This window comes from Dromiciops gliroides, chromosome 5 (assembly GCF_019393635.1).
Source record: "Dromiciops gliroides isolate mDroGli1 chromosome 5, mDroGli1.pri, whole genome shotgun sequence".
NCBI classification, from domain to species: Eukaryota; Metazoa; Chordata; class Mammalia; order Microbiotheria; family Microbiotheriidae; genus Dromiciops; species Dromiciops gliroides.
In genome coordinates this window covers 108,809,634-108,836,122 of record NC_057865.1, presented here as the reverse complement: position 1 = coordinate 108,836,122, position 26,489 = coordinate 108,809,634, and the positions used below count along the sequence as shown (strand labels likewise).

General features: G+C 35.8%; 1 protein-coding gene across 1 annotated transcript in view; it reads left to right on the top strand.

Annotated features, from left to right (window-relative positions):
- The window catches only part of CHRM2 (cholinergic receptor muscarinic 2), a 219,500-nt gene extending 203,376 nt beyond the window's left edge, over nt 1–16,124 (top strand). Inside the window, exon 3 of the mRNA XM_043965027.1 lies at nt 12,189–16,124. Coding sequence (XP_043820962.1) covers nt 12,195–13,643 — 1,449 coding nt within the window. The 5' untranslated portion in view covers nt 12,189–12,194 and the 3' untranslated portion in view covers nt 13,644–16,124. The remainder of the gene's footprint in view (nt 1–12,188) is intronic.
- Nucleotides 16,125–26,489: the final 10,365 nt, after the last annotated feature.

The following is a 26,489-nucleotide window of genomic DNA, read 5'->3' as shown; positions in this document are numbered from 1 at the left end:
AGGTCCATGTTCTGTATATCCCTTTCTTCCTTACCAGTTTCTACAGTTCAGACTACAATATTCATCTCTGGTTTCATGTGTGAGAAATCTTTGCTAATCTTCCTAAATTATTTTCTACTTCCTTCAAAAACTGATTTAAAAGTCAATATTGAGATGGAACTTTATGTCCTTCTTTTTGTTCTTCTCTTTCGTTCTTCTCTCTCCTTTTTCCTTCCTTTCTCTCTTTCTCTCTTTTCCTCTCTTTCTTTTTCCCATGTTGCCCAGATGGGAGTGCCATGGCCACTCATGGACTTAACCCCACTGCTGATCTGCAAGAAAGCTCTAACACGCTGTTTTTCCAACCATTGGATTCAATTCTCTTTTGGATTCATAGACAGGCCACCAGGCAGTGCCCCCCCCCCACCTCCCAGGCATTAACCATATTGATACCAAACTTAGTGAAGACTTTAGGCTGATGGCAACTCTGCATACAGTGCTCAAAAGATCCACCAGCTTCAGTCCCCACTATTAGAAGGGCTTATAGACATGTACTACCACATGTGGCATTAATTTTCAACTTTATGGCTCCCTACCTTAAGTCTGTCAAAGAGAAAAGGTAGTATTGTATGGTGGATTTAGAGACAGAAAAGACCCAGCACTGAAATGTAACAGCTTCAAGCTGAGATGAGGATAGTGTATTGCTTTGGTAGAAGTGCTCACCTTGATGAATTCACAAACTATGGAAATATTTAGCCTTCTTAGCTAGATTAAGAGCCTCTTGAGGGTTGGAAATGTGCCTTCTATTTCCTTTTCAATTCACCTTCTTCCTCTCTCACTCCTCTCTTGTTTAGCAGTACTGAGTAAGTACAGCATTGAGTACACAGCAAATGCTATTACTTCAAAACCTAGGTGGGCACCTTCAAGCAGAAATGAATCCCTACAATCATAGCAGGGCCAATGAAAGCTCAGCACTCCTGACACCTCTACTGTTGGAACTGGATTTAGATAGTTAGGGGCAAGGTAGAGAAAATTCTTAATGCCTTCCTCAAAATGACTCTTTGGTGTCTATTCACCAGGGCTATAGCTACAAGCTCTTGTAACTTGGGCAAAAATCAGTTGGCTGATTAGTCAGGAATGGTAAAGGGATTCATCAAATGAAAGGTTGAATCTTAGTGCATCCAGGCCAAAAGCAAGTGGGCCCATCTTTCAAAGAGTCAGGCTGTGCCTCTAAATTATAGGTTGATGTTCCCAACTTCCTAACTTCTAGGAGGAAGGGTGCTGGGAAGGCAGGACCTAGGAGAAAGGGAACATGGTGATAGGCTGGCAAACAAGAGCTAAGTGAATCAGTAAAGGAGGAAGACTGAGAGGGCACAGGGAGAGCAGACCAGAGAAGTACTGTGGGGAGAAAGCCTCCTCTGCAAATATTGTCACCCAAGGGGAGAAGCCCAATCAGATGACCCTGGTTTGGGCTCTGTTGTTCCCCCTCTGGTGAATTTGGCCATGATCTCAAGCAGGAAAAGGAAGCAAAAAAAAAAGGTCAGGATTTGTTTAATATCCCCAGAGAACCAGCAGCTGGGTTCATAATGCTCATATTTTGTAGTCAAAGCACCTTCAGCTATCAGAGCTAGACCATCTCTTTGGCCCCAGTCAGGAACTCTTTGTCCAGGCAATTAAATGTCATAAAATGAGTCAAAACATAATTAGTGATTTGTAGCATCCGTGCTAATGTAAGCAAGCAGTGTTATTAAGATAATAATAATATCTTTTTTATGTGAAACCTTTCTTCTGAGGATACCAGACTCCTTTTGTAGATACTCATTTTTTAAATAATTACCCTATAAAGTACTTCAGCAGTGATTATTAATGTTCCTGTTAGAGAAACAGGAACAAGGGATTTGTGTGTGTGTGTGTGTGTGTGTGTGTGTGTGTGTGTGTGTGTGAGACAGAGAGAAAAGAGACAGTTAGAGAAACGGAGACAGAGAGGAGTGGGAGAAGGCTTAGCTTGCCCCCCCACCCCCCAATCCCCATCCAGTAGCAGTAATGACCAGGTGACATCAGTCCCTTGAATTAGGAATAATCTTTGAGCCATTGAAATATAAGCACTGATAATGTTTCCAGGGAAATGGGAACCCTGAAACTGATGTATAGACAAATTAGAATATTAGATCTATTAGAGAAACACAAAATAGATTACATAACTAGTAGTCAATATTTTCTCCTCCAAGAAAGCTTTCATTTCAATATTGGGTTGAAAGTCAATTTATTCCATTGTGATTCTCACTTGCTACAAAAACCAAGGCACAATTATTTCACCCATTCCTTAAAAAAAACACACACACACGCAAAAAAAAAAAACAATTAGGAGGTTAATACGCATTAACAAGAACAAATAATCTATTAAGCTTTAAAAATAAGAGGCCAACGATTACATGCACCTCTATTCCCCCATTTCTACCCAGCACTGAAAAAATAGAACCAAATTAATTAAAAAAGAACAAACAAGCAAAGACAGTATTTTCATTCTGCATCTGAATCTCCAGAAATTTTGGTTTTCTTTTCTTTCTTCTTTATACTTTTATAATCGATGTGTATGTATTTCTTGTTCTCATTTCTCTGTGCTTCACTTCATAGAAATCCTTCCATATTTCCTTACATGCTTCCTATTTATCATTTTTATGACACAGTCATATTCTATTACATTACTATATCATAATTTATTGAGTTTTCTCCAATGACTGGACAGATAGGTTGATTCTAAATTTTGTTATTAAAAATAGCTCAACTATATTTTACCAGAGACATGACTTTCTCCCTTTCCATAATATTTAGAGAGTGAAATGCTAGCAATAAAATCATTATATAATCCATCCTTCAAAAGCTAAAGAGATTCCAATCTTACTCTGTTGCTACTATCTTGAATTTTCCCCAAGAGATCAAATTCTTTTTTTCAGGTGCTTTGCTATTTCCTTCAGTTATCAGTTCTCATCACCTCAGTAGAATGTAAGTTCCTTAAGGGCAGGGATTTTACTTTCTCTTCTTTTTTTCTTTTTTCTTTTTCTTTCGTCTTTCCATTGTGTGACACACTGTAAATATTTAATAATAAATTATCATGGGGGCAGCAAGATGGCACAGTGGATAAAGCACTGGCCCTGGATTCAGGAGTACCTGAGTTCAAATCTGACCTCAGACCCTTGACACTTACTAGCTGTGTGACCCTGGGCAAGTCACTTAACCCCCCATTTCACTGCATCATCATCATCGTCATCATCATAATAATAATAACTTAACTGAATTAACATATTTTCATATCTTGTACAAAATACAGGGCATAGTTTACTGATTTCTCACTATCGAAGGTTATCTAACCTCACTATTAGGTCATTTTTACAGAACATCCTTTTATATTTAGAAATTAAAAATAGAAAATCAACAATCATATGGAAATTTTTTTGTCATTTCTTCCTAGGCACAAAATTTGCAATTTATGTAGCAACCCTAGGTAAATATTATTGCATGTTGATTAAATGAGCTCCATGAGTATGCTTTTACTTTGCCATGGATCTTGAAATAGATCAAATAAAGCACACACCTTTACACTTAATCATAAAGCAATGTTATATGAAAGTTGTTAAGAAACATAAACCAAAAGATGTAAATTAGAACAAGATTTAATCACTATCAAATACTATCAACCTCTACATGATGAACATTCTTTATCCATTTTTTTTCCATTATGGATAATTAGATTGGACTCCTAGGTACTACAAAATGACCAAACAGGAATGATTGTTTTATAAATGTCAAAATAAGAGACTTTAAGTTGACCTCATCTCTAAGTTGGTTCCATCACCTCATAGCTCCATTAGGCAGAATTGTTCATTGAGATGAATGTTTTGATTTTAGTGTGTTTCTCCCTTTGGGGTTTTCTTCCCTTTGTGATTATTTCCCTTCATCCAGGTACCCCATTATTTTTTTTTTTGCAGGGCAATGAGGGTTAAGTGACTTGCCCAGGATCATACAGCTAGTAAATGACAAGTGTCTGAGGCGGGATTTGAACTCAGATCCTCTGGAATCCAGGGCCAGTGCTTTATCCATTGCACCACCTAGCTGCCCCTACCTCATCATTCTTATAATGTCCTCTCTGGCTTCCATTTTTCCCTACTGAATTTGTTTTTTGTTTGCCACTTCCTGTTGTTCTTGTTGTTCATTCATTTCAAAGTCTGATTCTTAGTGATCCCATTTTGGGTTTTTCTTGACAGAGATACTAGAGTAGTTTGCCATTCCCTTCTCCTCATTTTACAGATGAGAAACTGACACAAAGTTAAGTGACTTGCCAACACATACATAACTAGTAAGTGTCTAAAGCTATACTTGAATTCATGAGTCTTCCTGACTCCAGACCAACTAGCTTCCCTGTCTTGTTTCTAAGCCTCTTAGCATGAAAATGTCAAGGAGTTAAGTTGATATTCTTAAATATGTTAAAGAGCTGCTGCCAGATTTTAATAAGTGCTTTCTTTAGATGGTACTTGCAGTTATTCAAAGGGGACTTCTCTTTCAAATTAAATCTACATCTACACCCTCACTGAATAGTTCTGAGGAGGGGACAATAATTCTAAGTAACTATTTCCCAAGATTGGTTCCAGAAAAGGTAAATTACTACAACAACAAGAAAGTTGGTAATAGCTGCTTCTAGACTCACAGCCAAAGTGATTTTATACACTAGCATGAAATCAACCCAGTGAGATGCGAGTCTGCTGATTCCTTTCATGGAATGATTGTGCCTCTGAAATGTCACATATTTTCATCCTCAGAAACCCATTCTCTCTCTGTAACTTCCTCTGAAGATCACACTGTACCTGCTTTTTCCTCTGTAAATCACACAACTGATTTTGATCAAAAGTAATAAATTGTGACCTAGAGACAATGTCCTTTCTTTCGTTGTCTAACCTAAGGGAAATAATTCTAAACATGAGAATTTCAGGCTCAATAGGAAAGGAAGTGAGTCGTGAAGAGTTGGTTGGGAGATATTTGGGGACAGGAAGCTACTTACAGTTAAACAGTGCCTGTTAAAAGGATTCACAAGAATAGCATGATTTTGTGTCTTTAAATTATATTCTAGTTAGATGGAAAGTAACACGAGAAGATTGGCGGAATGTAATGGACCAAGCCTTGTGTTCCATTCCTGCTCTTCTTCCTAACATAATTATGTGATCTTTGCCAAGGCATTTTATTTCCCAAAATTCCATTTCACCATTTGCAAAATTGAGATAATAATACGTTTTCCCCATATTCCTCACAGGGCTATTGTGAGGATAAAGTGAGATCAAGGAGGTAAAAGCATATTGTTTCTCCAAAGCTCCATATAAATATGAGAAATATGGGAAAGAAAAAAAAAACACTGGGAAGGGAAGCAGGAAACCAAGGTTCTCATCTTACTTCAGCTATATGCCAACTGATGCACCTAGGTGAAACAGTATATATAGCAGTAGTCCTGGAATTAGGAAGAGCTGAGTTCAAATCCAGTCTCAGATACAAGCTTTGTGACTCAGAGAAAGTCACTTAAACTCTGTTTGCCTCAGTTTCCTCAACTGTAAAGTAGGGATGATATAGCACCTACCTCCCAGGGTTGTTATAAGGATGAAATGAGATAGTTCTAAAACATTTAGAATAGTTCCTGGCAAATAGTAGGTCCTTTATAATCTATCTATCTATCTATCTATCTATCTATCTATCTATCTATCTATCTATCATTTATAGCATATATGTACATACACATGTGTGTATATATATATGTGAGTGTATATATAAATATATATCTCTATATAATATATATGTGAGTGTATATATAAATATACATATATATGTGTGTATGTATGTATGTGTATGTATATATATATATATATATGTATATATATATATATATCTGTCCCCTTCCCCTTCCCTAGCTGTGTGGTCTTGGCATGATGTTCAGCCTCCATGAGCATTAGTTTCTTTAGACATAGAATGAGGAAATCAAGCTCTATGATCTATATTAAAGAGGGAAGAACTCTTGGAATATTAACTGGAGCTGTCTCCAAAGTATATTTGGTCATAGGAGGAAAATGTGGGGGATCTTCATTGTTATTTATTCCAATGACTTTAACAAACTAGAAGTAGTCCCTGCCCCAGGAAGTTTGGGGTGGGGTAGGAGATTGCAACAGGTGCACAGATAAAGAAATATATTCAAAGTTACTTCAGAAGAAAGAGAAAAACATTATCTAGACCAAGAGTTCTTATCCTTTTTTGTTTGTTTCATGGACCCATGTGGTAGTTTGGTGAAGTCTTCTCAGAATAATGTTTTAAATGCTTAAAATAGGATATGTATGATTATGAAGGAAACCAAAGGTTAGTAAAAATCAAGAAGTATTTTCCCATCCAAGTTCATGGAGCCCCTGAAATAGATCCACATGCTCTCTGTGGACTTTAGACTTAGAACTCTTCCTATAGAGGGCTCATGGAAGGCTTTGTGTAAAAGGGTTCCATCAGACCTATTCTTCTAAGGAAGTTAGGGATTAAAGAGGCAGAGGTGAAGAGGAAAGGTTTTCTACACACCAGGGATATGTGCAAAGGGATAGAGATGTAATGCCATGTACAAGAAACAGCTGGAAATGGAGAAATGGGTGAAGGTGGGTGATATGTAATAATACTAGAGAAAGACGTGGAGTGATATCACAGAAAGTTATAAATGCCAGAGTGAGGATATATATATATATATATATATATATATATATATAGAGAGAGAGAGAGAGAGAGAGAGAGAGAGAGACATATATGTGTGTGTGTGAATATATGTATGAATTTATATATGAATGTGTATATTAATGTATGTGTGTGCCTACATGCATGTATGTGTGCATGCATGCATGCATGCATATATTCCTAGAAGCAATAAAGATGTGCTGAAGATGTTTCATTATGGGGTTCCATGGTCTGATCTATATATGAAAAAGCTTTGAGATGGTTTGTTCTAATACAACAGTGTTTAGGGTTATGTTTATTGAACTTTATAAACATTCTGGTAAAAATTCTCACAAGGTACTTTGAGAAAGGTTAATTCATTGTATGCATTTAACATATATGCAAAGTAGAACAGGGTTGCCACATAGTTTGGGAAAGAATTCACATTTCATGAAGTTATAGAATGTTTCAGCCAGAACAGACTTAGAAATCATTTCATTTTACATTCATTTTACAAGTAATGAAATCAAGATCCAGAGAGGTTAAGGTACTTACCAGCAACCATGCTACCTAATATATTGGGTTACAATGGAACATGCTATCACAGAAAAGCAATGCTTCCTCTACATGCAGAAAGAGTAGATATTAGCCTATATTCAAGTAGGAAAATAAAGTATATTATAAAAACAATTGCTATTTCTATAATACTTTAATGGTTACAGCATTGATTTGTGGAGATAAATAGAGAAGAATAGACAATTATTTAAACCCCATCACTCAAGCTATCACTTGGGCCCTGGATAGTTTGTTTGTTTAATGGGGAAATTTAACACCTCCTGGGCTAAAGATTAGGATCAAGATACTCTAACTATCCCCTGTTGCCTACCTATCTTATAGTCTCAGTGGAGGAAAGTTTCCCATGAAAGGCAGCAACTCTTCTTGTAGTGGTGGTTGACTAATTTTTAAAGCATCTCCTAATACTAAATTGAATGCTGTTATTATGACTCCATATAGACTTTTATCTGACTTACATAAGATTCCTAAAGTCAAGGGAGGGGTAGCCATCTTCTTCTTTGTTCAGGACAACCAGATGAACATGTAGGTAGATAGGTAGTTAGTTAGGTAGATATAGATAAAGATAATAGATGACATAGATACAGACAGAAATGGAATCCATTCATTGTAACAGAGATAGGAAAAGGGGCTGAGAAACTTTGGCATGGAGAAATAAGTCTGAAAAGCCCAAAATTTGCTTAGCAGAGTAGAGATGGCAAAACTATTTAAAGATAGAGCTGAAAATGTGCTGATTACCCTGAGTAGTAACATTGCCCTAAAATTGTGTTAAGAAACCTGAACAGGAGTGAAGGAATAGTGGAACAGTTGGAAAAGATGGGGAACAGTAGAAGAGGACAGATCTTCAAAAGATAACAGCTGTGGCAATAGAGTAGCAAATTAGTTCATTCCAGTTGCTGGCTTTGAAAAGGCTTCAGTTCTATATGGATGAATATCTAATATATCTATAGATGAATATCTCTTCATCTCTCTCTCTCTCTCTCTCTCTCTCTCTCTCTCTCTCTCTCTCTCAAAAGCTTGTACAGATCAACAGGCTTTCCTGGATGCTTTTAGTCCCCAACTAAAACCCCATTTTCTAGAGGAAGCTTTTCCCAACTCTTAATTCTCTCCCTTAATTATTTGGCTATTTAACCTAACTAAAATTAGTATACATTTGTTTATTGTCTCCTCCATTCAATTGTAAGAACCTTAAGGGTAGAGACTGTGTTTTTTGCCTCTTTCCATATCCTCTTTTTGTATTTGGTGCATAGTAAGTGCTTAATACATATTTATTGATTGAACAGGCTATACATGGACAACAACAGAGTCCTAAAGATAGTCATCTAAGGATAGTTATGAATAAGACATTTATATAGGAAAAGATATGATGGAATACAGAGGCAGATTGTACAACAAGATGTGTATATACAGAAGAGGAAATGAAAACTAGTTCTTTTAAGATAAGATACAAGGGGGGAAAAAACAAATTTGCCACACATTATTCCATTGAAAGTTGTATTGATAACCTTTGGATTCGATATGGATACCAATAAGCCTAGTCCTATCCTAAATATACAACTTAAGTCTTAAATCTCCTGAGAGTGTCCAATATGTAAAGTATGCTTACCATCCTCACGGAGAACTTTTCTCACAATAATCTTCTAATACAAGTAATATAAATTTTATCTATACTTTATAATAAAGGAATCTGAGGTTCAAAGATGTACAGTCACTCACCCATTATTTCATTCATAGATAATTAAGTCAGCATACAGAACTCTTTCCATTATACTATGCTGCTTCTTTGTTGTTTCCTGACCAAAAATCTATTTTTCTTGCTAGCCTGACTCAATGTCTAGCAACCCACCATTGTGGCCATTATTTCATATTTAAACACTTTCTTCATATGGTCCTTATTAAAATGGACTAATTTGCTTAAGAGAAGACTAAATCGCCTCTGAGCTTCTTTTCAAATGTGATATTCCATAATTCTATCAGAGGGATACCTAATAAGAACAATTCCTTGATCAGATTAGCCAGCCATCACCTACTTAGAAAACAGAACACTGATGGAATAGGACAAGGGGTGATTGGGGAGATAAGGATGAGCCCATCACATTGAGTACTACCAGAATGGGGAAAGCATAGTTCAGGAATCTCGAGTAAATTCAACAGACATAGTGGAAGAAAATCTTTAGTGACATGGCCAAGGGAGAGAGGAAATCAAGAGGAAGAGAGCATAATGGAAAAGTCTTAAACTTGGAGTCATTAGTGAGATAGGCTGAAATCCTGGCTACAATCATTATGGGCTATAGAAGAAGCAAATCATAGGAACTCTATCAGTCTTAGTTTCTTTATACATACAATGAAATTAATAATACTTGTATTATCTAACTCACTTGTAAAGAAATATAAAGTAGTATTATGCTAAAGACTTTATATCATAGTTACCAAAGACAAAACTCCACCAATATTAAAAATTTACCTGCAGTAGTAGCTCTGCCCCAAATCCTAAATTAATAATAATGAAAATTAATGACATGAGTCAATTTCTTATTCATTAATTGAGAAGACAAAATGCCAAATGGATAAAGACAAGTATATAACAATAGGATAATAGATCCTTAGGAGTCTGCCTGTTCCACTTGGTCTTCAGATTAATTGATCTCATTAATGATGTTGCCATCATTCTCACATTCAAGAAATTACAAGCTCTAGGTCACATAGGAAGTGATAACTTTTTTTTTTTTGGTAAGGCAATTGGGGTTAAGTGACTTGCCCAAGGTCACAGAGCTAGTAAATGTTAAGTGTCTGAGGCCAGATTTGAACTCAGGTTCTCCTGAATCCAGGGCTGGTGCTCTATCCACTGTGCCATCTAGCTGCTCCTGGAAGTGATAACTTTTACTGGTGAATAAATAAAGTTGAGGGGGATTTGAAAAAGGAAAATAAAAATATTATTTTTTACCCCAAAGGAAGAGGAACAGGACAAAAATACCAGAACGTGATTTGCTTATATCCCACAAAAATTACATACATATATACATGTGTATATATAATAGTTCTGACATTAGTATTTGTTTCTAAAAGAATTTTTCATCTTTTTCGCACAGCATTGTTTCTAAGCAAGTTTTTTTTATACAACAATCCAGTGAAAATAAAACCAACTGATTATGTAAATGATTACATCAACCTTCTATGTATTTTCTTGACATAGTTTCTGAAAAAGGAATCACTTCTAGCATCCTCTTGTTATATTTCAGTATTAGCCAGGTTCCCAATGCTGACATATACTCACTTTTGGACTAATTACAATCCTTTCAAGATACAGGGATACAGAATGGTGAGAGAAAGAAAATATAAGTCAGAAGACATGAGGTGTAGTCTTGGCTCTGTTTTACTAAGTGTGTGACTTTGCTTAAGTTAATTAACTTTTCTAAGCCTCAATTTCCAAACTTACCAAAAAAGGGGACAAGAATAGCAGCTCTTCCTACCTTCCAAGGTAACTTTGAGGATCAAATGCGATAATTGATGTAAAAGAGCTTTGAAAACTCTAAAGCATACTAACTGTGTTATTCTTTATGCCTCAGACTCCTCGTCTGTAAAATGAGATGTTTGGACTGGATAATCTCCGAGGTCCCTCTAGCATTAGAATTCTATGATTCTAAGTTTAATTACAGCTTATGCATTAATCCCCAAAGAAAATTTCCAAAAACAAAACCTTCTAGATTAAAGGGAACCATGTGATTCCATCAAAGAAAGTTTATGGTGATTAAATTTCAATGGCTCAGCAGGGCATCCAGTCCATGGATCATCTTTTAAGCACATTTCACTATAGATGACAATTTTCAGATGAAAGCCAATTAACACTGAGTTATTATTACAACAGAATGCTGAGAACTATCTAGAAGAAAGGTGTTATAGATGTAGTCAAGCAGAGTTTAAAATTAATGCTAAGAATGCTGTCATTATACTGTCTCATTTTTTATTACTGTCATAGTTTCATTTTTTTTCATTCTGTAAATTTCAAGTTATTTAGGAAACTTTTCTTCTAGTATTTGTCCATTAATTTTCTTAGTTGAACTGGTGAACAAGCTAATGGAAGATCACAATGATCTTTCTTTATTCAACTTTTTCAAGACCTACCTTCATTTGATTTTTCAGTCTTCTACTTGTTCTCAATGATTTGGGTCATATTTCTTTTCCTAGACATATATTCATCTTCAGCTTATAGACCAATAAAAAATGGGCCTCAAAGATATTTGTCTGCCTGTGCTTATTTCCCATTAGCCTGGCTTTTAATGCCCTTCTCAATCTGCCTCCAAGCTCTTTCATAACCTAAGGTATCAGTCCTCTAAGATGTATTACTGCCTTATCACATATTTTCATGGTACTTACAATGGCCTGCTACTTGCATATACCTGACATTCCATCTGCTTCCTTTTTGACTTTATCCAAGAGGTCCCCCATGTCTCTTGCTCACTGATAATTCAATTTCCCTAGCTTGATTAAAAGGTCAAAATAGGCTCTACCTCCTACATAAAGCCTTTAATAAATGCTCCATGTCTTAGCATTTTCTTTCTCATGAAAGCACATAGTATAATTTTGTAATTACTTTTTTATGCATTTTATGCCCCTGTCCAATCTCCACAAAGTAAAATGTAAGATAAGGCCTGTTTTGTTTTCATGTTTGAATCTCGGCATTTTTATCATTGTTTCTTATATGTAGTAGGACCTAAATAAATGTTAGTTGAATTGAATTGATGAATTGGCCATTTCCCATTTTAAAATATTTCCCTTTCATTATATTTTATTTTAGAGTGGATGTTGGGGAGGTGGGAGACAAGGAAAAGATCGGGAAAGGGAAGAGGAAGCTTCTCTCTATAGAAATTAAAGCCTCTTTCTCATGATATCCATTCTTTTTTTCCCCTTTTTTCCTACAGGTTTAAATGGTCAATTGGGCACGTGGTGACTTATCAGAGAAACCCAAAATGAATAATTCAACAAGCCCAAACTCCACTAACAATGGAATGGCTCTTGCAAGTCCATATAAAACAGTAGAAGTGATATTCATTGTACTGGTAGCAGGATCACTCAGTTTGGTCACCACCATTGGAAATATCCTGGTCATGGTCTCCATTAAAGTCAATCGCCACCTCCAGACTGTTAACAATTATTTTTTGTTCAGCTTGGCATGTGCCGACCTCATCATAGGCGCCTTCTCCATGAACTTATACACTCTCTACACTGTGATTGGCTACTGGCCCTTGGGGCCTGTGGTGTGCGACCTTTGGCTAGCCTTGGACTATGTTGTCAGCAATGCCTCTGTTATGAACCTACTCATCATCAGCTTTGACAGATACTTTTGTGTCACCAAGCCACTAACTTATCCAGTCAAGAGGACCACCAAAATGGCAGGCATGATGATTGCAGCTGCCTGGGTCCTCTCCTTTGTACTGTGGGCACCTGCCATTCTCTTCTGGCAGTTCATTGTAGGGGTAAGGACCGTGAAGGATGGAGAGTGCTACATTCAATTTTTCTCCAATGCTGCTGTCACCTTTGGCACAGCCATTGCCGCTTTCTACTTGCCTGTGATCATAATGTCAGTCTTGTACTGGCACATATCCCGAGCCAGCAAGAGCAGGATAAAAAAGGATAAAAAAGAAGCTGTGACAAACCAGGACCCAGTCTCTCCAAGTCTTGTCCAAGGCAGGATTGTGAAACCGAACAACAACAACATCCCCACCAGTGATGATGGGCTGGAGCATAACAAAATTCAGAATGGCAAAGCCACCAGAGATGCAGTGACTGAAAACTGTATTCAAGGGGAGGAGAAAGAGAGTTCCAATGATTCCACCTCTGTCAGTGCTGTGGCTTCTAACATTAAAGAAGATGATATAACCAGAGAAGAAAACACAGTTTCCACCTCCCAGGGCCATTCCAAAGAAGAGAATTCCAAGCTGACATGCATCAAAATTGTCACCAAAACCCAGAAAGGCGACTGCTGTGCTCCCACCAATACCACTGTAGAGATTGTTGGCCCTTCAGGACAGAATGGGGATGACAAACAGAATATTGTTGCCCGCAAGATTGTAAAGATGACTAAGCAGCCTGCAAAAAAGAAACCTCCTCCTTCCAGAGAAAAGAAAGTGACCAGGACTATCTTGGCTATCCTATTGGCTTTCATTGTCACCTGGACCCCATACAATGTCATGGTGCTTATAAACACCTTCTGTGCAACCTGTGTTCCCAATACAGTATGGACAATTGGTTACTGGCTCTGTTACATCAATAGCACCATCAACCCTGCTTGCTATGCTTTGTGCAATGCCACTTTCAAGAAAACTTTCAAACACCTTCTCATGTGTAATTACAAGAACATAGGAGCCACGAGGTAAAAAGGATTGAAGATGAGAGAGGGAAACCAAGGGATTAATGAAGAGGCTAGAAGAGGAAACCATTTCCCAAATTTTAAAACTATGCCATAGCACTTTATATGATTAGTATGAAATGTGCAATCAAGGAAAGCAGTGAAAACATTCATGGTGGGGCCTCTGTTCCCCACCCCCCTTGGAGAATTGCACTTTAAAAAGTTGTTGCAAGAAGGAAAGGGAAGGAGCCAATGGAAGATATGGATTTAAGTCAATGTTCCCTGTTTCCTGACAGCATCACACAGAAGGGCTTTTGTGTCTATACTTTTGTCTATTCCTGTATAATAGTAATCAAATCTCTCTCTTTTTAAAATTTAATTGGGATTATTTGTTCTAGCGTGTCTATCTGAGGATAATATACAACATATAGTGACTTTTATTGGAAATTAGACACTAAATATATAAATAACATAAAAAGACGTAGAAAGGAAAGACAATGGATAGTGATGTCATATTGAGCAGATGATCTGCAAGCATCAAACTGATACAATGGCTTTGTCAGGGTCTTATATGGAAAATTGTTATGTAACATGTGCATTTATCCATACCTATATCTTTCACTTCTCCAAAAGGAAGCTAAAAAGGGAGAGTCCAAGGTCTTCTTTATTTTGCTCTGTCATCAGAGTAGTGTGTTGCTCTGCTCTCTCTTACATTGTATCCCTATCCTAATAGGGATGCCCCTATTAAGTTTTCATTGAATTTAGCTACACAGGCATGGGCATGAATATGGGGGCTCCTTGCTGCTCATTGTATCTTTCGGACTCTCTTGAGGTAAGAGTCAATAGAACTTTAATTTCTTTGAGTTCTTATGTGTAATATCTCCAACTGAGCTGGATTTCATCTCAATAGCTTCTAATTTTGTTAAAAAAAAAAACCTGTCCAAGGCAGGATGGAGAATCAAAGCCATCTGCAAAATGAAGGGTTTCATCAAATTAGTCACTAGGCAGTTTGGTTGGAAATCCCAAAAAGAGACCAGATCATTTTAGAAATGAGGAAATAGATAGGGAAAATTGAGGATAGAGCAAGAGAAGACTATTTCCAATAGATATAAACATCCTGTTCAGGATCTGCCTGACATGAGAAATCTTAACCTATAAAAAGATGAATTCTTTGTTGGTGTCAGTCATGAAGAAGACTCCACTTCTTCCTAAACTGAATTAACATGGTCACCTCAAATCTGTCCTAGTTCTAATCCCAAAATAAAACATTTCTAAAGTCCTTCTTATCTGCAAATGCCCATCATCATATTAAATAGAGTTGGGGTATTCATTTGTTAGATTAAAACCCAGAATGATATAAATATTTGATTCAGCCCATGAAAATGGAAAAGATAAGATAAGTTCTATTCTAGCCCCACTAGTAGCATGTTAAACATGCTCCAAACAATCAATTCCTTCTACATTCTCTCAACTACCTAGTTCTCTTATCCAAAGAATAATTATAGTCTTTGTGTTGATAACATGGATTATAATCAAATTGAGGACAGAATGAATTCAGAAGAATCTGATAAATAAATGTAGGTGGGATTTTCCTGTTTCATCTTCTCACTACGCCCAGAGTTTTTGACATAAACAAAGGCAGAGCAGGAATTTAGTTGTCCAGAATTTCTGCACATAGCATCTCTCCCATTAAAATTTCTGGATGTTAATCCAAATATATTTATTTACCTTTGTGTTGACTACTATTAGCATAATATGAACTTAACCCCCAACTTTTTCCTCATTTCATGTATGATAGTTTTTCAAACCAAGCTTTGGAAGGATAGCCTTTTAAATTGCAGAGTAGTTTCCATTTTAAGATACATATTTAGTGTTGAATTTTGCTGAGTTTTACATTCTTGGAGTATATCAAATAATGATAACTGTAGCTTCTGATAGAATGATGGTGAAACATTCATGTAAATCATAGTACACCCACGTGAAATACAGACTTACTTTTGAGATGCCTGACTATATACACTAATCAGTTTAACTGTTATTTTTAAAGCAACAACAACAAAAAGAAAAGAATCTCATTACTTGAGTAAGTAGACTTTCCAAAGTAACTACTTGTTTGATATCAACTTTTCTCTTAAAAAAAAAAAACTGTTTGTATGTGTCAGCATAAACATTTAAGTAATGTAGTTTCCATCACCATGATGATTCAAAGTCAAAGTTTCATTCTCTGCTTCAATTTATTCAAGATGTATCTAGAAACAACTGATGTATAAAATGAAAAAAAAAACCCACAAATGGACCAACCAGTTGACTCTTGCAAACAATGCAACAGTTTGGTTGATTGATTAAGTAAATAATGGAAAAATTCTGCATTCAAAGGTTGAGGATTCAAGGTTCTGGATATCAGGGGCAGCTAGGTGGCATAGTGAATAAAGCACTGGCCCTGGAGTCAGGAGGACCTGAGTTCAAATCTCATTACAGACACTTACTAGATATGTGACCCTGGGCAAGTCACTTAACCCCAATTGCCTCAAACATCCAGAGCTATCTCTAGTCATCCTGATGTATATCTTGCCACTAGACCCACATGTCTCTGGAGGAGTGAGTATGGTGACCTTGCACAGGCCTCCCTCACTCAAATCCAATTCATTGCAATTCATGACAATTTTCATGGTCCTCTTTGAGAATGGAAAAACAACAACAACAATATCTGAAGAATATGTTGATAACCCATCCTGGATTCAGATGCCTCCTAATTTCCCTGTAATGTGGTTTAGCAGAAAGACCACTAGATTTCCTGTAGGTTCCAATGAACAACATTGCTACTTACTAATAAATGACGTTCATTCCTCTCACGCTTTAGATACATGATATCATTTGTGCCTCTTAACAACCCTTAAGATATGTATTATAAATATAATTATCCTCATTTTATAGCTGAGGAAAATGAGAGACTCACCCATGATCCCTTGGCTAGTAATGTTAGAGGCAGGAAAAAACAAAACATGTCTTCTTGGCTTTGAGTTCATTGCTCTATCTATTATCCCAAAATACCTCTCTACATCTACTATCTGGGTGACCTTGGACAAATCACTTAACCTCTCTGTCCCACTATTTCCTCACCTAAAAAATGATGGTCTTCTGGGGCAGCTAGATGGTGCAGTGAATAAAGCACCAGCCCTGGATTCAGGAGGACCTAATTTCAAATCTGGCCTCAAACATTTGACACTAGCTGTGTAACCCTGGGCAAGTCAGTTAACCCTCATTCCCCCCCCCCAAAATAAATTAAGTATAATAAAATTATGGTGTTGGACTAGATAAATTTTAAAGTCCAATGTAATTCAAAATTTATAGTCTTGAAATTTAGATACACATACACACACACTTGTGTTGATATTTATACATTCTTGAGCTCAGGAGATTATCAGGCATTTTATGAAAGAGATTGAGGCTTTTTCTCTGAATGAAGCCAGAAAAAAAAAAAAAAAGATGAAGACAGGGTTGGAAATCATGCAAAGTGGACAACTTTGGAAAGAAATATGAACAAGCTTTCTGAAATATTTTGTCTAATATTCATAGATGTATCTATTTGCAAATATCTCTAAAACTTGGAACTAAGAAAGGAATCTACTATTTTTAAACCACAATGAACAATTGTCACTTAATTGAAGAAAACTCACACTCACCTTTTATTTCTCAGAGCTACTACTCTCCACTGAGTCCAGTGTATCCATGAGAAATGGGCATGTTAGAAGCCCAGACCAAACCAGGCAAGGCAACCAACTCTTTTGGCCTCTCTGAAATCTCATAGAGAGGACTAAGTTGATTAACTCCAAGAATTAGAATATGGTTTCCAAGTTGGCAAACATGTAGAAATGGTTCCAAGATATGAAGGAAACACACTTTGTATCCCATATAACCCTAACATTTTGTTGGGTAGTATGATGACTTAAAGAAAACCATAATGAAGCAAATACATTAAAATATTTAGAAATAAGAACCAAATCATGGCCACGGGAAGTGTTTGTCAGTGGATAAATTGTCTTTATTTTTCCTGAACATGAAATTATAGCCAATATAGATGATAGTAGGAGTTGTCTCTTTTCCATAAAGTTGACTTTTCCATTAACTTCTATTTGTCCTGGCCTCAGAGCAATAACCTAAAGAACTAAAATGGGTCTTGTTGGGGGCATGTGAAATGGGTGGTTTAGAGATGGAAGGTTCTCCTTTTAATCCCTATCTCACCCATATTCTTGGTTAAATCCTAGTTTAAAAGAGTTAATCCATAGCCTCTAATTTGGCAAACATTGAGAATAGATAGAAGTGGATTTAGCTTTAGGCCTGTACAGTCTTGCTGTTTTTCATCAACTATTTGACTTTTTGTCAACCAAGATGGGTCACTGTTATAACAATTGAAACACAGAGATAAGAGTTCAAAATGATGGCCACATGTGTAAAGCCATACATAAGGCTCCTCCAGAGAGAGGCTCACACTAACAGTCTGTTTTCATTGTAATTTATTCAATTCAGCTAATCCTCATCCTCTGCTTTAATAATCTTCCTTTCCACAGGCATAGCACTAAAGTTACAAATAGAACAGGAAAGCACACAACGCTGAGTGAAATTGTGGAAAATGTATTTTCAGCATGTACATACAATACTGGGCCTCTTAAATATGCTTATCTTTAAAGGATGCACGCTACAGCATGAATTGTGTGCATAATTACCATATCTTACTGGAATATGCTGTATGCATACCTACATACCCTATACATGAAGTAATAAAAATGTACAATACATATACATATTTCTGTATGCATATGAATACAATGTGTATACACAATTATAATATGTAATAAGGTCCATATTGCATAAAGAGATGTGTTCATCTGCTTTTTAAGTAGCTAGAGTAGATTTTGATGTATCTATTATTAAAAAGAAATAGTGTTTGTTTTTAAAGAAAGGCAGTTCATTGAATAAGGTCAAAATTCTACCTATATTAAAACTGTTTTATAATCTGAAATAGCATGGCATTGATTTTAAATATCTCTTAGAAGGAAAAAATAATAAACCTTTACTGATCTAGAACAATGTAATTATATTGTTTTGTAATTGTATGTCTTTGTCAATCATGATGATCACCTATGTAGTCAATACTGTGTACTACCTATTGCATTCATTGATCTCACTTCTGATTATAAAATTAGGAAACTAAACAAAACAAAATATTCACAATCATTTTAGCTCTCCTCCAAATAAGCGATGATTAGGAGGAACCAACTTGTGGACCCTAAATGGGAAATGATACAATAGGGAATGCAAATTTGTTTGTTTGTTTCTTTCTTTTCAGAAGCTCCCTATCTCCCCACCTAAAAAATAGCACAAATATCAGAGATATAATGCAAAAGAATTGAATAAACCTGACTCTCCAAACTGGGCTAAATGGAGTGATCTAGTGTCAGGTCATACTCTGGATTCTGTTTGACATTAGAGTTTATTCTTGGCAAAATTATGACAGAGGAGATGTTTTTCTCGGTACTCTCCAACCTCACCTTCAGTGGTTGTCCCCTAGACCACCTACTGACCCAAACTCACTTATTCTTGAACCATTGTCACTGAGCTTTTTGCTTAACTAGAGCCCAACTATTTCTTTCTAAGGTATTAGCCAAAATGTCACCCTCAAGGGTGTACTTTAATGGAAGAAATACATAAATACAAAATAACTAAAAGGATCAAAGGATTTGATTTGTAATGGTAGAATTTAGGCCCAGGAATGGCACTGGGAGAAATTGATTTCATCAAATATCTTGCTATAGTCTCTCAGACCCAACCACTTAGGTGGCCTATAAATCCACCTAACTCTAATGCTCATCGGATATTGCAGAAGAAACATGTCCAAAGTCTGGGAATTCATATATTCTCTACCACTGGAAGACTAAACTTTCAGTTGATCAGCACGATAAAATAGCCAAGTCAAATCATCACCAGCTGGTTTGACACTAATTGGTAGTCTATTAAGCTAACAATGTTAATGGAGAGATAAAAAGGAAAGGGTATGATCTCCTCTCTCATTTTTGTATTTCCATAATTATTTCTAGGACCCTAATATTTTTTTAAAAATAGGAAGGAAGGAAGGAGGGACAGAGTAAAGGAGTAATGAGGAAAAAGAAAGAGTGAAAGAAACAGAAAAGTGAAAGAAAAAAGAGAGAAAGTGAAAAAAGAAAGAAAGAATGAAAAGGAAAGAGAAACAAAATAAATCTCAGCATATGGTTCTATAGTCTATTGTGGAACATTAATTGTGAGATATCATTGGACTTTGAGTCAGATGACCTGGATTTAGTTCAGTCTTCCCCACTTATTAGCAATGTGACTTGGAGAAAAGAATTGAATATCCCTGGGTATCTATTTCTTTATAAGTATGTAAAAATAGAAACAGTGCAATTTGTAATAATGACTATAAAGTGTCTTTGGAAGGGAAATGATTTGGAAACTGCAAGTCTATGTATAGGTGTGCTACAAACATTACTGTCATAAAGTACCTGTATCTAAAGTACTTCATAAATACAAAGTACCTGTATCATATCTATATACCAAGGAATAATAATCCACCATTGTAGAATGGATAAATGTCCAGTCTTAGAGTCAGAAAGAATATCAATGACTTATTACAGAATTGTCAACATAATTACAAAGCTAGTTTAACCAATACCTGAATAATAATCCCCCACTTCAAGGTACTTAAAAGTTAGTTTTTCAGTTATTTTCCTTGAAAACTTCTCAGTCAAACATTCCCTTTTGGATTAGCTCTAACCGGTAGGAAGTTGGTGGGGTTTTTTTCCCTGACATCAAAAATAAATTTGTCTCCAGCTAATAATGTTTTCTAACTGTTCCTTTAAGAATTTTGCCAGTCTTAAAAAATAAACCTGCTGGCCTTGAGTTTGCAACTTAATTATGGTTCCCACTTTTTTTTAAAATTAAGATGACATATCTGTCTTCCAATCCTGCAATATTTGTTTTGTTCTATATAGGATTAATAGATATTACTGACAGTGGAAAAGAATTTTCCTCTACCATTTGTTTCAGTACATGAGGCTGTAATTCACATGGTGCAGGTGACCTGAACTCATCAAGGGTATTCATGAGGTTATATTAATTTCTCTATATCATGAGTATAAAATAATTCTTACACCAGCTATTTAAGAGCATACATGAAAACAAAAACAAGAATTGGTTACTTCTGTGGACCACATATAACACGCAACTTTTGGGAACATGTCATCCATTACAGCCAAGATTAACTGATGGTATGTGGATAGGTCAGTACAAATCTGTGCCAATTGCTAGAGTAAAGTGAGAAAGAAACCACCTCATACTTCATACCCTGTTGATGTGCAGCCAATGGAATTTTGTTTTGTATAAAATGACATTTTTATCAGCATGAATAGAAGAGGAGAAAATGGGAGGAGAGGATGGCGATTTATCAGAGCATTATTTTTAAGTCATCTCTGGAATATTTCAAGGTTAATGAATCTGGCTGTATGGCAGAAGATAGATGAGTTACCAGTGGCATCTTCTACTAAGTGCTTAACTTAGACCTTAGCCAAGTAGAATGCCATGTGGACTATCTATAGCAAACAGGAGAACCAATCAAATTTCTCCTTCCTTTCATTTAAAGAAATGTCTTTATGAGCCAATCAATTACTTGTGAATCAATCAAAATATGTTATCATTCCTTATTGGTGAATAATGAGAAATTTAAAGGTGGTTATATAAAGTCAAGAAAGGAAAGGGAATGTAGAAAATGCATTTATTGCTCATTACCAATTTTGCAAACTGTTCATGTTTTGCAAAGCACAGTTCTGGGTGTGTGTTGTGTTTAGTGTGTGTAGCATAGATAAGGCAATTGCCCTCAAACTTTTACATTCCAAGGAAGAAAAGAAATACTAATTCAGGGCAGGGAAGGAATTGACCTTAGACTCTCTGGGAAATTTTTTAAAAAATGAAACAATGAAAATAAAGTAAAATTTTCAGTGATGAAATAATATTCAGTTTCTCCTCAAACTAGCAAAAATGAAACCCAGTCAGGAATCTATCTCACTTCTCTCACCCCAATCATTCATTCTGGCCTATATTTTCCCTTCATTGTTCTCTAGTACCTTCTGAACAAGAGACAGCAATAATATTGTTCTCAAGTTATTTTTTTTAAATCCAATTTCTTTGAAAACCAATAGCTCCAAAAGTTCTGGGTCTTTGGATTTTTTTTTCTGCTATAGTTCTCATTGCTAGTTACTAGAAAACAACAGATGGTATGGAACCATATGGTTCAAATACCAATTGAGAAATACACAATGTATAGATCTGAAAGAGAAGCATGCGTCTATCTTTCAAAGAAAAGATCTACTTTTTATTCTATATATGAAATACTTATTCTCTAAACAGAATATAAATTTTAATGGATTTACAGGGTTTTTTTTTCTTATAATCTATTTTATGTTGTAGAGAATAATTATTCTTATCCTGGATACTGTTTATATATTCTATCAATGTCCATTTGTATAAGCAAACATACAGAGCTCAACTGCACATATCAAAACCATGCATTTTGTAGAAATCATGTTATCAGTCAAAATAACGTTTGTGAGGCATCAAGTTCATTCGTTCATTTGTTCAGATATTAGTGAGTGCCTCTGTCGTGCAATGCACTGTGCTAGCTCTCTCTCTCTCTCTCTCTCTCTCTCTCTCTCTCTCTCTCTCTCTCTCTTTCTCTCTCCTATATTTCTTTGTTCTCTGACTCATATTGAGAACATTTTATTATTTTGTTGAATCTGATCTAGGAGATTTCAATAGTTACTTCCAGATGGGAGTTCTTTCTGTTAGTATGTCTCTCTGTTATGTAACATTTTTTAAAAATCATCTAATTCAGTACCTTGGGAAGAATATTCAACTATCAGTACCCAAATGTGTTTACGTGTTATTTAATCCATTTATCTATATCTACAGGCAGTACAACACTTTAAAAATATCAGCTAAGTAGGTAATGAAGGAGACTTGGAAATACCTATCAGCAAGTTATTTGAGTATTCTTTCCTGAATCAAATGGGCTCCCCACACTTCTGATATCAAGTCATTCTATAGAGATAAGATCACTCATTTATTATCTCCAAGTTTATTTTTTAATCTTCTAAATCATTACATTTAGTTTAGAAGTTGCAAGTACTCCTAACATTGGGAGTAGCACAGGTGGCCCCTGGAGAGTTACCAAACACAGTAAAAGGTCAAGTGTGAGTTATAGCAAAAGGTCTAATGCAGGCCAATGTGGGTAAGAAAAAAATTACTTAAAAATTAAAAAGCAGTGTGCATCTAATAATGATAATAATAGCTAGCACTTATATAGTTTTACAGAACTCTTTACAAATGTTATCATATTTCATCTTCACAACAAATGGGATCGTCATCATTATTATTTTCCCTATTCTACAGATGAGGAAATTGAGGCAGAGAAAGCTGAATTGCCCCAGATTTACATAGCTAGTAAGTGTCTGAGGCAAGATTTTCTGAATTCAAGGCTTTCTGACTCCAGATCCCATACCCTATCCACTGTGCCACCTATATGCCTCTAAACAATAACTGAACATTAGTTTTATTTTTTATTATGTTTCAAATGGAAATATTTTAGTAGGGACATTTTACATGATTTATGTGGTCTAGATGAATAATCAGTTAGGAAATTCAAAAACACTTATGATATATATTTTCATTTAGCTCATGAAACAAACCAGTTGAAGTATAAGCCATAAGGGTAATTTATTAATTTGTTAACTGGTCTTCTGTGCTATGGATATAGAAGTCAGTGCCTTTTTTTTCTTCTTTGTTGATTGAATATCAAAAAAACAGTCGAAAGGTCCAGTTGTTCCAATTGGCTACAGCTCCTTTGCAGGCTCCAGAAAAGTAAAGAGGCCTTAATAATACTGCCTATTTGCATCATTGTTCATGAGGTGACTTTAATAAATGGCTCCAAATTGGATGATTAAAACTATTCTTTTCATCTAATTTGTCCCTCCCTGAAAAAAAGGGATATTTAAAAGATCACAGAGATCAAAATTATTATTTATTTTTCTTCTTTAAAAGTGGAATTAGGCAGGGTTATAAGATCACATATTAAGGTTTGGAAGGTACCTTAGAGGCCATGTGGTCCAAACTCCTTTTTACCGTTGAGGAACCTGAGGCCCAGAAATGTGATGTGATGTTATCAAAATCACAGAAGTTGTAGAGGCAGAGGTGAGATTTGAACCTTAGATCTCTGACTCCAAGATCACTGTCTCTCCACTGTATCACTCTGCCCCTCAAATTGAGACTGAGAAAGGCTGCTCATAGTCATCCAGCTAAGAAGTGTCTAAGTCCAGATTTTAGCCTAGTCCTTCTTGGCTACAGGTTCATCACTCTAGCCATGGAACCAGAAAGCAGAGCAATTTCCCAATGTTACTTCTTGAACTGTATCAATCTCTATGGAGGTCTGGAATAAGAAAAAAGGTATCATAGGATTTAGATGTGGAAGGACTTTTAAGTCATTTAGCCCAACTTTCTCATTTTACAGATGAGGAAAGCAAAATCTAAAACTTTTTTTTTTATTATTGAGAATCCTTATTCAAAGCCTTTCCTGCACCATTCCCATATACCCCTGTGCCAATCAATGTGGCATACCTGCCATGTTTGACAAATGATGACTGGAAAACACAACATAGGAAAAGTTTATTGACATACTGCTTTGTATCTAAGGAAATATGGGATAGGTATTTAGGGAGGAAAGTTAAGTGAAAACCTAAGGCTAAAATGAGCATCTCAGTCAAAACATAGAGGATCTTTTCATTATACTGGTGATTAGCAAGCTTATTGGGGTATCAGCTAATAATTTAGTGAAAGATAAGATAGCAATGAGATATGCTTGACAGTTTTTAAAACAGCCATCTGGTTTCACTTCACCAAAGATACAAGATTTAAAATGAGTCAAAGTTTCAAATATCTCAACTCATCAATTCAATTTTTGAGTCTAGAGTTGGAATCTCAAACAAAACCTTTTTAGTTGTAATTGAAAACAGTTCATAAATATATACCAGGTTGCTCTTCCCCAGATTCATTGACTGAACATGTTTTAAAATTAACTTGAGGCTGGCCATGGTAGACCACAGAGTTAATCCTAACTACTGTGGAGGCTGAGGATGGGGGATTGCTTGAGCTTGCTTAGGTTTTTTGAGTTGTTGCAGAACAAAAGCTAATTAGGCATTCAAACTAAGTTTGGCAACAATGTGATGAGCCCCGAGAAGGTAGGGGGTGGGAGAAGGGAATAAGATGGAGCAAGCCAGCCCAGTTTGGAAAAAGGTCAGGCCAAAGATTCTGTGTCAATCCACAGTAGGACGGGGTCCATAGTGACTGCTCACTTCCAAAAATCACTCTTTTTTTTTTTTTAAGTTAACTTGAACCTCTGATACCATTCTTTCATATGTTAAAGACCCATGTTAATTGCATACATCTTTTGTTTTCAACATCAATAAAAGCATATTATGAATATGTACAAATATAATACATTTTGTATAATATATGATATTCAACTTGGAGTTATAAAAGCTATGATTACTCTTGAAATTCCATTTATGAGTAAGAGACTTCCAACTTTCTAATTGATTTTCCATCATTTGACTTTTTAATGTAAGAAAAATATGCATGACTTCTTTCTATTCCATGTGGTAAGGGTTCAAGAGAAGAACCTGTAATGACACTCTAATAAAAGAAAATACAATTCTATAAGTGTAATGAAAGAATTACCCAACTAAGGCCCATATACCCTGAATATATTATTGAAAACAATATGCATTTGATCTCATTTAACAAGTTTTATATTAAACTACACCAAACCAACACACATCTGTACACATTTTAAATAATACATTCAATATGACAACATATAAGCTACATGATTATATCCATATCATGTGATGATTTTTAAAGAAAGGGCACCATACACTGATGAAACACTCTGGAAACTCAAAGAAAATGCATGAATGCCAAGGAGGAACTTATACTTTACTGATTTAGTATTCTGTGTACAAGGTTTGCATGTGAACGTTTGAGGTATCGAAGAGGCAAAAATCACAGTATTCAAGATCAAAGAAGGACTGAGAAATTTGAGGGTCCCAAAGATTGGCAATAATTGAAGATGAAAATTGAAAATTATATGCAACATGTATTCTTCCATCAATCTGTATACCTAATATCATACCAAGGAGCAATAATACAATAATAGCAGCAACATTACAATAATAAATATTATATTGTATGGTACCTCTCTCTATTTTTTCCCCTCATGGGGGTACTTGTGTCATCAGCAAGAAAGTCAAGCTGACTTAGCAATCTTAAAGGAAGTATGAGAACATATGAAAGCCTTGCAATTGGAAACATGCCAAAATGCAATTAGAAGAGCTGCCACTTCTTCTGGAAGCTTTCATTACACTCTCCCACTTCCAAACAGGTGCAAACCACCCCAGAGCATCCCTTTCATCCTTCCCATCTTTTCTCCCCCAAACTCCTAAGTGTCAAACAAGTATGTTAAACAGTGGACAGGGTAAAAATGGGAAGGGTTATTTAGGAATGCTTACAGATGATGAAGAGAGGGGAATCATTCTCATTCTTCACCACTCCACACTCTCAACCCTACCTTTGAGGTAGGAGGAAAAAGAACCAGTTTCTCTTCCTTCTCTAAGGGAGGAAGAGTGGCAGGGATAGTAAGCCAACTTAATTATAAAGAATTTATGAAAAAAAGAAGGGGATTTATGGGAAAGCGATGGACTTGGAGTCAGAAAACCTTGATTTGATTCTAGTTCTG